The sequence below is a fragment of the Rhododendron vialii genome, chromosome 11a (genome assembly GCF_030253575.1).
Source record: "Rhododendron vialii isolate Sample 1 chromosome 11a, ASM3025357v1".
Taxonomy (NCBI): Eukaryota; Viridiplantae; Streptophyta; class Magnoliopsida; order Ericales; family Ericaceae; genus Rhododendron; species Rhododendron vialii.
In genome coordinates, this window is record NC_080567.1 from 37,777,562 (window position 1) to 37,794,086 (window position 16,525).

Consider the following 16,525-nt stretch of genomic DNA (forward strand, 5'->3'; position numbering starts at 1 on the left):
AGTTTTTTCCCCTTAATTGCTGATATTTAGGGCAACAATGGTGGCGGACCCCAACACTTATATGCTCCACTGAACTGAAATATGTGGTGTCAACCAATTTGAAATTTCAGAATCATCGTGCCATGAGCGCAATTATGGTGGCTGCTGACTCAAAAGTCTTTTGTGGATATCTGGAAAGGGAAAAATTAATTGACAAAAACAAAAAGAGAGATGAAATGAAGTACGAAAAATAAAGTGTCCAAAAACAAAAATATTTCATTTGTTTAAAGTGAAAAATAAAGTGTCCAAAATATTTCATTTTTAGAATTAGTAAAATCAATCGTATCAAAATCATTTGTTTAAAGTTGTCTTTGAAACCGAAAACGTTAAGTTAGGGAACATTTTCCTTTTAATTTGTTAAGTTTAAAAAAAAAAAAAAAAGTTGACCTTTAGAATCAAAGTTTTCAAATCTAACTTTTAAAAAAACCCATTGATCCTGCTTTACACCGCTACTTTGCTACAGTTGTGAAAGTAGAAGATGTTTGGAATGTTTGTCTTCGCGTGCTCAAACTTTTGGACTTATCTGATTAAGGGAACCAAAACATAAAATAAAGCCGTCCATATTTAGTCAAAGGATCTAGAGTCTATCCAGATCAATCTCAGCCGTTCATCTCGATAACTAATTGCTCAAATTGCATAAAATATCTTATATGATACTTACGGCAAATTTGGACCATCAAAAGTACTTTTGAACGTCTGAAACTATGCGAACTGTTCTCTCCAGACAAACTGAATTCTTTAGTCAAATACCAGTAAAGGAATCAAATACCAGTAAAGGAAAAATCAGTTACCAAACGTTTTTCGATTACGATGAATCAAAAAAGTGAACAAGCTGAACAAATCGAGTCAAGAATTGTTTGTTTGGTTGGAAATCTTATCCATCTTTCAAAACATCTTCAGATTTTTATGTGGACTATAAACTCAACAAAGCAAACAAAATGAACGATTCAGATCAAATAACAAGACCCGGGCTGGGCCCCATAATGTGTGCATAGCATGTGCTGTGCACCACACACACTGCCTCCAGCTTGGCTTGCTCAACTGGCCGGTCAATTTCAAATGAGTTTTAATAAAGCCACTCCCGCGTCAATCACGAGAAGTTGAAAACTTTTACATATCACAAGTTAAACGACTTGAGTAATACTGTAAGTTTTTTGAAATTTGGGTTAAAAACAAATCGAACACGAGCTCAAATTTAAATAGCTTAGTCCTAAGTGTAAGCTAAGTTCACCAATGATAACAAAGATTCCGTTCAAGGAAAAAAGAAAGACTCAGAGGAAAATTACTCCTATCACAGTGGAGGAGAAGAGGGGCCCTGGGGAGTTGAGTGTTTGTTCACCTAACTGAGAGTCCAACCCAACAAGCAATATACCACCAGAGAGAGACTTCAGCTGGCATCCATGTGTTTGCCCCCATCTTTTCCCTTCATTAAAAAAACTGCACAAAAATCCACACATCAATACTTTGACAATGAACACATGACACGTACCATTTATTTAATCCCATACCAGACCCCAGCTCAGCTCCTACAGGATGAGGTTTGCATAAGCACATGGTTCTCAGCATATATAACTCAATTCAACTACCTACTGCTGATGTCTTGAGTTTAAAAAACTGCAAGATAACACATGGTATAGCATGGGTAGTCACACTCACTCACTCGCGCTCTCTTTAGTCGTACCCTATCCTACATATATTCGGATGGACCCGGCTTCTCTGCGATCCATAGCCTCTGTTGTTCAATCAAGGCTATTCATCTCGACAAATAATGGTCCAAATTTGTGAAGCTCCTATAGGAAAGTGAGTGAGTGTGTGTGTGAGAGAGATAGAGTGAGTGAGAGTATCTTACCTGTAGGATACTTGCAATAAATCAAGACCATTGAAAACACTTTTAGACGGTTGAGATTAAGCAAATGACACTCTCCAGTCGAAAAGTGGACCAAAGACAAGCCAATTCCTATTCAAATACCTTATATTACACAAACTTGAGTACCAGTGTCGAATGCACATACTTATCCTTGTTTTGACTAAACTAAGCTGCAATAGATGTAACCGTATATTGAATGTCTCTAAAAGTCAAGTATGGAACACATCTGAATACGTGTTTCTACTGTATGCTGTATAATATACTTGCATAATGTTGCAAGTTATTTAGAAATATACTTAAAATCAAATAGGACTAAAAAGAAATATAGAATTCTGATTCCCATAAGAGATGGACATTTTCTAGCTAATATGAGCTTTTCCACAAAATTTAGGTCAAATTATAAAGTTTGGTATGAGTTGGGGACGCGTATTCCACACACTCCGTGCAAAGCAAGTGAAACTAAGACTAACATTGCATACAGAAGAGTCCCACAAGGGGGCGGTGGGATTTGTCCCCCATGATTAGTCGAGGTGCGTGTAAGCCGGCCGGACACCTGAGTTATCAAAATACATTGCATACAGAAGATGCCTGTACATTGAACTTAAAACTCAAAGTTATGTTAGGTGAGCGAATCTTGTACACAATGGTCAGGCCAGGGATGAGCTGCTGGGACGGAGTCGAGGGTTCAAACCTCGACACCCCCTGCCCTTCCTTTGTGTGTCAAGAGACATATTTTAGGTGATATATTCTATTTGGAGGCAGCGACTTCTAAAATGACACCCAGTGAAATTATATCAATGGATTTAAGTCTTAACTACATTGAACAAAGAAAAAAATTGAAGCTGAGCCTGAAGAGTACTCAGACTTGCTGCATTGTTTCTCACTAGCTGACTGGAAGTAACACATCAGGAGAAAATGCAACACTCCCCCATAAGCATATTCCCAAGATAATATATCAGACCCCAGAATTGTTAAGAGAAACCAAACAAGTTAAGCATATGATACATTAACATTTAAGGACATACCTGGAATAAAACCTAACCATGTCTCAAGCTTCTTTCCTTGTAATCCTGACATCAATGATTTAAATTGAAAATTAGACCATTTTGTAAGTTTTTGAATAGTATGCTAGGAAAACTCGAAAAGCTTGAATAACGATAATACACTTTCTTAGCTATATGACTAGCTTATCAATTGATTCCTCCATCCATTTTTTAATTACTTCATCTGCTTTTGAACAAAAAAATGCGTCACATTGAGAACTGAGAAGCCATGAACAGAACGTGATTGCAGTATTTTAACGGGTGATGAGTACCAACTTCTTCTACTTGAATTCCGAAAGAGTCAAAACACTCACCTGAAACAGCATATGCCCAGGGCTGTTGTTATTTCATGGATCACAGATGTGGCAAAATGCAGATACAGTGTCACTGAGAAGCAGAAGAATTTTATCAGCCACAAAACATGACAAAAGGGGGGGAAAAACGAACAAAACAAAAGTCACATTAACAGAACAAGAGAACAATCAACTCATTGGAAAAAAGGTAGCATTAGGTACCTATTAAGGTTCCATATAAGTCAGCTTTTAGCTGGAAAATAATTCTCGCAAGATCTACTTCAGAGAGAAAGATGATCAATACATGATGATCGAAGTTGGTGATATTCCATACCTGTGTATATGCAGTAAGCAAGAAGAACCCATTGCTCATCAACTAATGGAATTCTGCCACAAAGATAAGCTTTCATAAGTAGAGGCTTGGAATAGCTAGGATAGGCCAAGAGGCCTTTGGCCCAACGGCTTTAGGGGTTGCACTTGGGTGCTAGGAGAAAGGAGGTCAGGAGTTCAACTCCTCCTCCAAGGTGCTAATCTAACCATTCTAACAATACTGACTTTTGCCGGAAAAAAAAAAAAAAGGACAGGCCAAAGGTACTATCCTCCTTATGCTACCAGTTCTCTGTTGGGACAAGTGTAGCCCTATGGAATTCACTAACGTGAGTTGGATAATAAAGTTACCACATACCCATCATTCAGTCTGGCTGTAAGAGCATTTGCAATACCTAAGGGAAGAAACATAAGAGACTGCAAAGTAACACAGAAACAAGGTTATCCTTAAGCTGTCTACATCAATTGAAGATAGATTTATGAGGCCCTCTATAGCAGTAAAAGCTAAAAAGTTGCAACCTACCATGCACATATTAGTTTTTAAGCCCTTTGGTTCATCGCACAAGTGAGCCAGAATCATCCTTCCCTGCCAAAACAAGCTTTAGGTTGAGAAACAACACGATAACTAGGTAATCATCTACATATAGTAAAGGTAATGTGAATACCTAACTTTGTAATAATAATAATAATCTTGATACAAACAAATTAACATCAACAACTCGGCTTGTATGAAAATACATGTGAGAAGTTTAATCATCACCATGGTTGGGACTATATATACAGGTACGTCGAGAGAGATGATTGAATACATGGCTAAGTGGTATGTCAATGTCTCAAAGATGCAAGTATTGGGAGGCAAGAAGACATATCCTAGTCCTGATACTACACAAATTAACCAGCTGGCATTTCTAGGAAATGAATGAAAGCCAGGATGCTACAATGCCAGTGTTAATGCCACCAAAGGTCTCACATATAGTACCCCCTTGAAAGAGGAAACCATGAAGCTGGTTCACATGTAAACAAGGCAATGTTAGAAAGGCCAACAAAGAAGGAGGCACATTAACTGGTAGAGCTATATAGACAGTCCCCTCAAAGACTGCAACAGAAATTCGTTTACCCTAAAATTGCCAAACCGTGGACAGCTTAGTTTGAAACTTTTTGTCCTGTATTGACAAAACTACAGTGCAATGGTTGCATAGTGTATGAATGCTTCGTACTAACTCGTATATATAATGTGTTTTACGAGACAACATCAATTCATTGTCTTCCTAAACAAAATCACCAAGCACAACTTAACATGATTTTTTTTCACCATTATGCAGCTTCCACTTGGTGCATTGAAAGACCTTGACTGCTAAGGCTTACACTGACACCAGATCCCGCGTTGTCCAGAACTACCAAGCGCAACTACATGGCCGTTAGCAAGAACGATTGTGTTCACTGCTATTACCCTATGTGTCTATGACCAAATTATAAATAACCTGGATAACTTACCCCAAAGAAGGCAAGATCTAACGTTGAAAACCATGATAAAAGTTGCCAACAACCTTGCTCTATGAGTCGAAGTTTGATTTCTTTTTAGAAGTTTGATCCAAGATACATAGAAACAGTAGTAAAATTCTTGAGTGTTTGGTTTGTGAAGGTATTGAGATCATCTAGGATTATCATATGGAAAAGGAATCTAGCTTACCACGAGGAACCCAAATGCAAGTCCAGTTCCCAGTATGACCAAATGTGGATAAGTCCCCATTAGATCATTTGGAGACAAATAATCCCTGCAGAAGAGGTAAGAACCAGTTTGAAAAGACACCTCAAAAGCTAAGAAAGAGAAGAAGCCAAGAGCTTAACAATCACGTACCACAGCAGGACTCCTCCCAAGAGCACAACAAATGGGTAAAGCTGACAGGAAACAGTAAAGACATCTACTGAGCACCTTTATTGGTAAGAGAGAGAATTAAGATAGGGAATGGGTTTACCATTGCCAAAGCCAACAGCATGCTTCCTTTCCTTCCCTGAACTACCTTATAAACATTGTACACGCTGCAATAGAGCATAACACCATGTAAAGGAAATTCATCCTGATCATCATGGCATTGGAAAAGTCAAGAATCTGATCTTAGTATGAGCAGAAAATCTTCTCAATTCAGACAAAAAATAATCATCAAAATACAAAGCCAGTATGTTTGTAAGAATATTCCCAGTTGCCGTGCTCTTATTCATCCCATCATGCAGAATACAAGCGCATAAACAAGCGATGCGGAATTTTTTTTAGTCCATCTCCAATAAGCAGAAGAACATCACTGTTCGTGGTCCTAAAGATGATTGCAGTGGTGTGATTATAGTACTATAACGTAAGCCAACACCTGGGATAGGGAATTCAGAAACTCAAACTCGTTTTGCAGCAACAGTCTAGCTCAAACAATATGGATATCATGTTCACGAGTAATAAGCAACATCCCTACTAATATGCAGGAATAGAAGACTCACTCATCTTCTGACAACATAAATCACTACGTAAAAACAAATAGAGAAGCAAGCTATGAAGAACTACTTACTTAAATGAGATTGTTGGTATCACAGCAGAACTTATCATTAGAAACAATGCAGCTCCATATGTTGGGATTTCTGAAGTTAAAGGAACAAAATAGAAAGTGGGAACAACACCAAAAGGATAATGTGAGTCACATTTCATCATATGCTGTAAAAAATAAGCCAATTTTAGAACAAAAAATTCTTGTAAAGCACTGACCAAGGTAAGCAAAAAGATGCTAAAAGTGAAAAAGAGAGGTAATTACAGTACAATATGCCAACTAAAGGATAGATAGAGCCAACAAAAGCCGCAATAGACAATGGATGAAGTGTAAATACAAAAAAAATTGTCTGCTTCTTTTACCGAAAACGGACAAAACACATGCATGACCAACCAAAACCTTTGTCTTAGAAAAAAACAGTCAAACCTTACAAGTGAAGCACAGATAACAATAGCTGGTACAGAATACCTGACAGCCCAGAAGTAGACTACCTTAAACTATGAATAGTACATCTACGAAACTGTAACTTACTATCCCATTATAACTAACAGTGGATACATTAGGGAAGTGCCTAAATCCTGATTGTAACAAATAGCACCAAGATAAACTGTCGTTCCATCCATGCTGTCCTAAGATAGTACTATACTGTAGTAGTTACTCGGTAACGTGTTGTATCTATGTAGGCTTACCATTGAAGAATGGAACCCAACTCAAAAAGGGAAAAGACTTTCCAAAATGTTGAGCCCACCATTCTGCACCTGAAAATAAATTAAACAGCATGGTAATGACATACACTGAAAAAGGTGAAAGATACAGTAGAATGGTTTATAAACGGGGGAGTGAACTCATTCAATAGCTATGTTTGTGCCTGTGTGCGGTCATAAGGATCTAAGCATGTCAAAGGGCCATACCAACTATAGCTGTAAAGAAATGACACAAGTATATCAGCATGAGACCTTCCGTAGGTCCATTTACTGCTGGTAGAATAAGGGTATTGGTAAAATAGCTGCACGAAAACAAACACCATAAGTAAAAATGGTAATCGACCATTTGTTAAGAACTATAAAAGAACTACAAGTCTGACCAATAATCCCTTACATAACTTAACGTAGGCAAAATATGCAAAGACAAAAACTCCAAATATTGATGACAATACTGAAGCTTTCCACTCTGCAGAGTCTAAAGCGACATTTAGTTAACAGCATAAAAATTGACGTGAAGAACCCTCAAAGACCTTTACATGCTTATGCGGATGAATTGACAGGGTTGCGAGCTTTGTCCTTATAGGGTAATTACTATCTCCAGGTATTGAACAACAAACAAAATCTTTCTTCTAAGTTTTAAGCTTATCCAGAAATGGAAGAAGGATCACAACACATCAGTTGATTGGGCCCAGAGATACTGAAAGAAGAAGGATCATGAGAACTACAAACTTTACCCCCTCACCCGAAAAAGGAAAAGAAGAAAAAGTGTCAATCTGTTCCTGTTAGATGCAAAAAAAAATGCAATCAACCAGTTTGTTATGGACCACTTACTGTTCCCAAGTAGCACCATAAAATGGGACGGCTGAAATCACCCAGAACCAAAAAGTACTTCTTCCACACATAGCAGTGCTCCCAAAGGCCATAGACTCAAACTGTTAACAAACAAAATGTGAAGGAAATACACTTGGCATGGGTAGGGAATGACAACTTCAATAGAAGTACATACCGCACAAGCAAGTGCATCACAGCCTGCAATATTTGGGAATGTCAAGAAATACATTTGTTAATATTAGCAACCTGAATAAATAGAAAAGTTATACAGCATCCAAAATGAAAATTCACCATGGTCAAAAAGCTCCCCCAACGGACTAGAAGAAAACGTTCGTCTTGCCTGCTTCCCATCAACAGCATCAAAAGTCTGACATACACTTGAAGGTTAGAACAAAAAATTACTTCTACCAATCTAAACACCAAGTAAGAAAGGAATTCTCGAAAACAATTGGCCCAATAAAGAGTACCATTACATTACACCCTATAACATGGACCGTTTTGTTTTTTCAGCTAGATAAAAAAAGAAAGAGAGAATCATTTGTGGCTGACAAGTTATAAACGATGAACATATAATAATAACAATAAAAAAGACATCTATTGTCGAGGTTTTTGTGCATTCATGAGCAACCGCAGGTTTACAGCAATTTCTACTCCAAGGAGTCCAAGCAACTCCTTATTGTACTATTTCTAGCAATACTTAAGTGGATCAACCTTATTACAACTAGATTGGTACAATAGACAACGTAAAGAGCCCTCTTATACTACTAGTGCTAGTTTGGTGATAAGTAGACAGTCTGTAGACCTATTGAAAATCAGCATAAAAAGCTATGTAGGAACTCCTCCCTAAAAACGGTCCCAGAAACGCAACAGGCAGAGAAGCAGGCAACTATCCACACTATTACTAACACATCAATGCTGCAACAAAATAAGAGAAGCTCATTATAGCACTTGGTTGCTCAGCCTTGCAGGAAATTAACACTGACCTGATATAAGAAGAGAAGTAATCCATGCATAAAATGTACCCATCTTGGCGGAGCTGAATCCAGGCGAGGTGAATATATCTGAAACATGTCCAGCATGTCAAACTAAAGAGATAAACACGTTTTGCCCAAAAATCACTTGAAATGAGTGGAATTAAGGAAATAACACCACTCACATAGCCAAGTAGTGCAGATGTAACCAAGAACATGAACCCTGTAAGTGTAATCTGACAAAAAAAAAAAACCAATTTGCACAACCTATTACATAAAGGAACAAGCAATAATTGTCCATACTTGAAAAATGTGGCCGGGGCAAGATTTATTAGTGGATGAAATTTACCATGTTGGGTCTAGAAAAGCATCCAGTGCATGCAGAGACAAAAGAAGCAGTTAGTGTCTTTCAATAAAAGATTATGAGACCTGCCTCATAAAACTCACAACAGAGTCAACAGACTATGAGCAAGGAATAAGAGTCAAAACAAAAGAATTTCATTGGCTTTTGCTCCAACTTCCCATAGCGTCTACTTTTGAATAAGATTGCAATTAAAAGCTCCCTAACTTGGGATAAAAAAAATGTTGAAAGTTCATAGAAACAACTTTTGTGATAGTTACAAGGATTCAAGAGAGAATTTCACCTGCTACAAATCCTGAGCTGCTTGTTCTAAGTGGCATGTGCATGTGCAGGCTCACATACAAAATGAAAAATGCCCACTTGCTCGGTAATAAAATTTGTTCAGTAACTTAATCAGACCTAGATCTTTGGAAAATCTTACGAGAAATTATCTTAACACAAGATTCATTAAGATGGCATGCCACACGATTACAGGTTTAGGAGTTCACAAAAGTCCAGCTGATATAGAGAAATGAAAGTTTCTGAAATGTAAACAATTCCACCTCTCAAACAGACTTATGCTACTGACCTCGGGAAAAATCTTTGCACAACTTAAGCTTGATGATCATTAACCCTAGCCAATATGATTTATGCCCTTCAACCCATTAGTCGGTGTGATTCAACACTGAGGTCCTAGGTTGTTATGTAAACAAGCGAGCAAGTAATAAATTGCAGATTTTTCAGATGTGGCACAGTAAGATCAAGAAGCTCGTGGGAGCATTTTTTTCCTGTAGAAATGGACGATTTTAATCAGTAAGGGCTTTCCATTATAAGGGCTTTGGTGGAAGCACTCCATCCAATACATGTGCTTGAGTTTATTGGCATACATCCGAATTAGTCAATAAACCTTATGTTTTGTTCCCCAAAAAACAACTAAAGCAACATAATTAAGAAAACCATTTGTTAAACAAAAGCCTAGATTAGTTTGTTTTACAATTACCCATTTGAGTACTAAACTACGATTCTAGAGGATCAAGCCTATTGATCCACATTTTACTTGTGTTTCTTCAGATCAGGAAGCATTGAAGTGTCTGTATTAATACTTCCAAAGGGGCATGCTATTTCATAAGCTAGCATCCAACGCACCACAACATATACACATACAACGCACACATATATCAAGCAAAAAAAATAAAAGCAAATCTTCAAACAAATTGAGAAATAATAAACTTACGGCATCCAGAGTGGAAAGAAATTGACAAAGCGACTCCAGAAGGGCTGTAGAACATATTTAGCGACATACGAATGGTCCACTCCACTGTACTTGTATCTATGCAGTGCAGCAACACCATGAGACCCTATATACCCCATTCTTCTCTATGATCGTACAAAACTCTGCACAAACACTGAGCCACTGAAATCCAAAACAAAAATACTCAGCAGCAGACACAAGGGGGTGCCGCCCGGCCCCTGCACGCTTCAAATATGCCCACTCATTATACTAGTTTTTCCAAGTTTAATAAGAAAATTCTAGGAAATTGGCCCCTGCAACTACTACCTTGGGTGGAAAAAAAAATTCTTGAAGTTCCTATGTGTGGAAAAAATCCCTTTCAAGTCATCAATCATTTTAAATTGCGTGTATAAAATCAAATTGCGACTACACACTAACACACAATCTCGTCTATTCTTCAGACCTCGCAATATACACTTACGAAATGGTGTATATCTTTTGCTATCATTATGAAATACACACGTGGTTCGGCCTCTGCTAGACTCAAATCATACGTCCGCTACCGCAGATAATTCAAAAGCTGTTCTACTTACCGACATTGTATTAATACACATAGATTTGAGGATATGTAAGTGAGTCTGAAACTTACAGAAATGAGTAATGCGGGTGGATGAGGAGAAGGAGACGAAACCCTATAATTTGAGAGTGGAGAGAGAAAGAGACCGACGAATAAACAGATCCGGCGGTGGTTTTAAGTGATCTTTGGCATTGGCGCCGGCGCTGATTTTGCTTCAGCGAATGAACGGATTGCGTTTCGGTATTTGAAATGAATTTCCAGTTTTGGCCCGTGATTTTTAAAGTTTACGGTTAGGCCCTTTTACGGCTTGTTTGTTTCATCGGACAGGAATAAGGTGGTTGAGAGGATATGTAATGTCATGTGCATCTTTGACTCTGAACCTGGTGGGTTTGTTTATCCTAACAATAAATAGTGGGATTTATATGTTATGGACCGAAATATCCCGTGCTTGTTTAGAGTGGGATATAAAATGGGATGAACAAATATATGGATTATTGGCTTATAGATGGTGTTTTAACTTACGGAGCACATTTGTAATCCCACGGGGTTGGCAATGCATATTCCCCCATGTTGTAAGATAATAGTCCAACGGGATGTTAGATTGTGTCCACCAAACACGGAATGTAACATTCCAAGGGACATGTGAAGCCCTCACCTCCATTCTTCCATGTAACAAACAAGCTATAAGTTATGTGTGTCATTTATATCAAGATCATCCGTATATGGACCATTATGTAATATTTCAAAGGACATGTGAAGCCCTCACCCCATTCTTCCTATTGCTATTTACGCAAAAACCAGAAGGAGATTCGTCTATTTCGTAGTAAGGGTAAAAATGTTTAATTTATTTTTTACGCGAATATAACTATTTAAAAAAACTAGCATTCAAAACTATTACGATTATTGAAACTAGGTCAGAGAGGACTCGCGACAAATGGGACTCGGCTGCCCTTGAAATCAATTACATTGAGTCACGTTGTAAAGCAGTGGTCCTAATTAATAAAACATGACGACGTGACGCAATATAATTGATTTAGAGGAAACAAATGTTTATACCGGCGGTATAAATGATTTATAATCTCTTCTATAAAATGCTACTAACAATAATGGAGAAAGAAAGTTACAGCTTTGCAAAGTGCATGTCATGATATCGCGAGAGTGCAATTTTGCAAGAACGTTATTCTCTCACTTATTGGTTGAACTTAAAACAGGGTGAACATTATTCTCTCTTTTATTAGTTGAAATAGTATAAATCTCACCTCTGCAATATACTTTTTAAAAAATATGATATCACTTTGTGGTAAGAATCATACTATTTCAATTAATAAGAATAGGGCTGTAAACGAACCAAGCAGTTCACAAGCTTCACTTGGCTCGGCTTATTTAGTAAACGAGTCGAGCTCGAGCTCGAGTTTTCGGCTCGTTTACTAAACGAGCCGAGTGGAGTTCAGCTCGTTTGACAAAAGCTCGGCTCATTAAGGGAGGCTCGACTCAATTAAAGAGGCTCGTTTGGTAAATGATTAAGCTCGATTCGTTAAGGGCTCGAGCTCATTTAGTAAACGAGCCGAGCTCGAACTCACCGAAGCTCGATTTGGCTTGGCTCGTTTTACACCCCTAAATAGAAAGGGGGGTAACGTTCAACCCTCTTTTAACGAGGGTGAACAAAATTAAATTCTATTGCGCAGCTTTTGTTGTACTCTCTTTATCAAATTCGTGCGTCCATCGCTATATTCGTTGTCATTATGATAATGGTTATGCATTATATAACGACCCGCTGCAGCTGACTTGCTAACCATTCGCCTAATCACGTAGCTCAAAAGATTAACATCAAGTTATACGGTAGCGGTATCTTAAGGGAATATTCCAAAATTTATGTACACATATAAACAAGAGCATATTTTTAGCCATTAAATTAAGTTTTCAATACGTTACAGCTGTTGGATTTTACAACATGACATTTTGGTAAATACATTATATTTGAGTGGCATTTTAGTGAGGGAGGGAGGAATCTTAAATAAAATTCTCTCAAAACCACATTCCTCTCTCTCTCCATGTAGGCAATAGAAATGGGTTGGGTGTGGTCTGACGGAGTAGATGACGGCCATGACGTCACTGCAAAATCAAAATCATTGATACTGCTCTGTTTAAACCAGTAGTTTCCATCTCTAGCTTCCTTCCTTATCATGTACTCGCTACATTTTTTATGTAGCCAATAAGGTATTTGATGGAATGCCCAACACATGTTCGGTAATCCGTAGCAATGAATTGATTTTTATAGTAAGTAGACTACTTTTTATTCAATTGTATGTGTTTTGAAAAATTTTGGGAAGCTGGTAATGACTATTGGCCATCCATTTAAGAGCATCAACATGTAATGACTATTGGCCATCCATTCAAGAGCATCAACATTAGAGTAGGTATATGCATAAGTTTAGGTAAAGTAGAGAAGTAGAGCCCAAAAAAAATAGTGCAGCAGATTAGCTAAATCCAAAGGTAAAATACATTTCCTGAAATGGTTAAGTAGAAATAGCTAAGTACTGTTCACTCTATATTGTTTATTTTATTATTTTTTTTCTACAATTGACACACTCTCTCTCCTCTCCTATTCCTCCTTGCTGCTGGATTTTTCTTCTTTCTGTACTGGGTTAGTATTTTTTTTCTTCTTTCTCTCCTCCTTGCTGCTAGTTTTTCTCGTGCCTACGGCATTACGCACTCTTGTTAGAATTGCTCGTGCCTAAAACACTTGGTAGCTAGTGGCTCAAACACTAAATTGATTTATTAGTGTGTAATATGTGATTCTCTTCTTAGTGGCACGAAAGAGAATTACTTGTGCTTACAGCACTCCCCAACTAAACTTTTAAGCTAACTACAAAGAACTATCAATTTCGTACAGGTTTTGGAATTGGAAGATCGGTGGCATTTGTGCAATTACTATAAAGAATGTGGGCACTTACATTATATTTGCAAAGTTCCTTGTCAACCCTTAGATCAAATGAACCTTAGCTGTTCTTTCAATTTGTGTTTGTGCGGTCCCCACACTATTGTGTTTTATTAGTTTTATAAATGTCATACAATATAATATTTTAATAAATAGAGAGGATGATACTGAGGATTGGTGTGGTGTGAAAGTCAAAAGGAGGTAGCAAAAATACATTTTTGCACTGTTCACTTGCCATTTGGACTAACCCTTGGTGTACATGCTCTAAGTTGGAAAATGTGTAAGCGCATGCAATGTGTGAACAATAGTTCATGACTGAGTGTTTCATCTTCTTTTTTTTCTCAGGTATAAGGCTGCATAAATCAAAAATATCAAATTAGAAGGATGATAATTTTCGTCCCCTACTCTTATTGCTCTCTTATTTTTATAAATTAAACCAAAAGGCCAAAATCAGTACCAAAAAGAGTTTCCATTATTATTTTTCATCTCCTACTGATTTAGTTGATGTAGAGCATTGGTTGGTATGTTTAAATTTTAAAATGTTGGTTCTTATAATCTTACTCTTGGACAAGGGTTGATATATTGGTTTCAATATCTAGTATTTATTTGCAGTGTGCTTATCGTGGAGTTGTGCCTTCGAACATGCACTAGCAACGTGCCTTTAGATATGTTGCGTTGTACCTTCAGGCACGGGCATGCACTGTGTCTTAGGCCATCCACAGTGGTATAACCAAAAGACAATTGTTGTTAAAGTTAACAATATTTGTGCAAAAATAGCTCACAATGGTATAATCAAACTTAGCAACATCCTTAGAAATAATCAAATTTTGGGCTTTGGATAACCAAAATTAGCAACCTTTTTCAATAATCAAAATTTGTGAACCCCACACTACATAAGTTAATTAGTTCCAAAATTTATATACACATGTATTTCAACTACTATTTTATTCTTCTCTTCTTCATTTGCTCTATATCTTCTTCACTTCAACCACAAACTGTTTCTTTCTTTTCCTTCAAAAGTGAAGCTTATATTTCTCGATCATCTATAATTTAACTCATCGTTGCTGGATTAAGGTATTTTACTCTTCTTTTACGTTTCTATTTTAGGCTGCATTCTTATGAATTTAACTTAAACTTAACTTAAATTTGCATTCTTACGTTTTTTCACATTTTTTAGTTTTGCGTCAAACTTTTATAGGTTATTGATTCGTCTCAACGAGAGGAATCGGGAAAAGTTTTTTTTTTTTTTTTTTTTACTTTTACCCAAGTATTTTGATAAATAATCACTTTTTAGCAAAAAAAAATTGATTTTTTCGAATAAAAAGTGGTTATTCATTTTTTTGTTCCTCCCCCTATGGTTAAGTAAACAAAGAACCTTGCAAAAAAAAAAAGGAAGAACCTTGCATTCTTTTTCAAATTTAAAAACACATCTGATTTTTTTTTTTTTGAAAGATTAAGAGAGTGGTGGATTTGTGATATAGGCTATAGGAATAGGAAGAAAAAAAAATCGGTGTTGTTTTGATAGATAACACTAGGAAGAACACCATATATTCGATATATTTTTGCCCCAAAAAAACGTAATGGAGGAAAGTGAATGGCGAGAGAGAGATTGTGTGAGATTGTAGTGGACCCCTTATTTTGGTTATGGACTAGAAGTGACCATTGTGAACCTCAACATTGTTAAGCTTAGCAATCTCTTAAGTGAATAATCAAAAGCTGATGTGTCAACTTTTGGTTATCCATTTTTGATTATCCCACTGTGGATGGCCTTATATATTACTTTTACTTTCTAAATTTCCCAAATGTGGGATTGTCTCCTGCCCTTATGGGCTCTCACACATTATGTGGTTGTGTGAATATCCAAGATCATTGTCCTTGTATGGAACCTGAAATCATGGAGTAACCCGTATCTTTCAGGTTTTAGTCCTTTTTTTGTGAACGGACTTTCAGGTTTTGGTCTGCGGAGGGAATGAAAACCACAGTCACCTAAACGGCAAAACTTTGCCTACCTTTTTGGCACCAAAAATGCCAAAGACACATACATTTGTACACATATCTTGCACATACACTTTTATGGGATCCACCTCGGGTCCCACCAATATGATCCGAACCGCTCATTATTTTTAAAATAATGTTTTAAGAGTTTCTGTAAAAAATCAACTCGATAGGATATCGGTAAGGGTTTTTTCAGAAATCGCAGTGCGAATCAGACTGTTTCACCCTATGATTTCTGAAAAAGCCCTTACCGATATCCTATCGAGTTGATTTTTTACGGAAACTCTTAAAAAATTATTTTTAAAATAATGAGCGGTTCGGATTATATTGGTGGGACCCTAGGTGGGCCCCATAAAAATGTATGTGCAAGATATGTGTAAAAGTGTATGTGCAAGTAGCATGACTGTTTTGGCACGAAGACTGCCTCATCTATGAGTAAATGAATGTTATTCATTAGTGAAATTATACAGAGACCGCCTCATCTATATATTTTGGACACGAGCATTCCCTAACTTTCAAAAAAGCCCAAACGCACCGATTACCGAGAGCTTCTTTTTTATTTATGATTTTTCATACCATACCATACCATAGGGTCCATACCTATTATGGGCCAAGCTTTGAATGCACATTGAATTACATATGAACTGCATGCTTATATTGGCCAATGAATATAGGATTCCTTCAACATTTACAATAAAAGCATTTATGGATTCATCAAAATTCGTAAGAAAATTACTAAAATATTTATGGTGTCATGATGATACAATAATTAAGAAATTACTTAAATAGGAACGTTCAATTGGTCAAACCCAAGTTAATAGTCTGAGAGATTTTGTCA

At 37.0% G+C, this 16,525-nt stretch overlaps 1 protein-coding gene across 4 annotated transcripts; it reads right to left on the bottom strand.

The window, feature by feature from the left end:
• Positions 1-1,129: 1,129 nt before the first annotated feature.
• Positions 1,130-11,034, bottom strand: LOC131307996 (choline/ethanolaminephosphotransferase 1). 4 transcript variants are annotated; one of them, XM_058334778.1, is made up of 21 exons: positions 10,827-11,034; positions 10,616-10,757; positions 10,181-10,360; positions 8,956-8,965; positions 8,792-8,842; positions 8,619-8,696; positions 7,927-8,002; positions 7,811-7,833; positions 7,636-7,736; positions 7,012-7,106; positions 6,790-6,858; positions 6,125-6,194; positions 5,546-5,609; positions 5,428-5,468; positions 5,260-5,344; positions 4,093-4,155; positions 3,928-3,986; positions 3,577-3,629; positions 3,264-3,336; positions 2,932-2,976; positions 1,130-1,476 (listed from the first exon to the last, which is right to left on the bottom strand). In XM_058334778.1, the coding sequence occupies exons 3-20, from the start codon at positions 10,315-10,317 to the stop codon at positions 2,955-2,957; spliced, it is 1,170 nt and encodes a 389-aa protein (XP_058190761.1). In that variant the 5' UTR covers positions 10,318-10,360; positions 10,616-10,757; positions 10,827-11,034; the 3' UTR covers positions 1,130-1,476; positions 2,932-2,954. The 4 variants fall into 4 exon arrangements, with proteins under 4 accessions (XP_058190761.1, XP_058190760.1, XP_058190762.1 ...); XM_058334777.1 differs by lacking the exon at positions 10,616-10,757 and having other exon boundaries at positions 10,181-10,341; XM_058334779.1 differs by lacking the exon at positions 10,616-10,757 and having other exon boundaries at positions 10,181-10,352.
• Between the last annotated feature and the right edge of the window lie 5,491 nt (positions 11,035-16,525).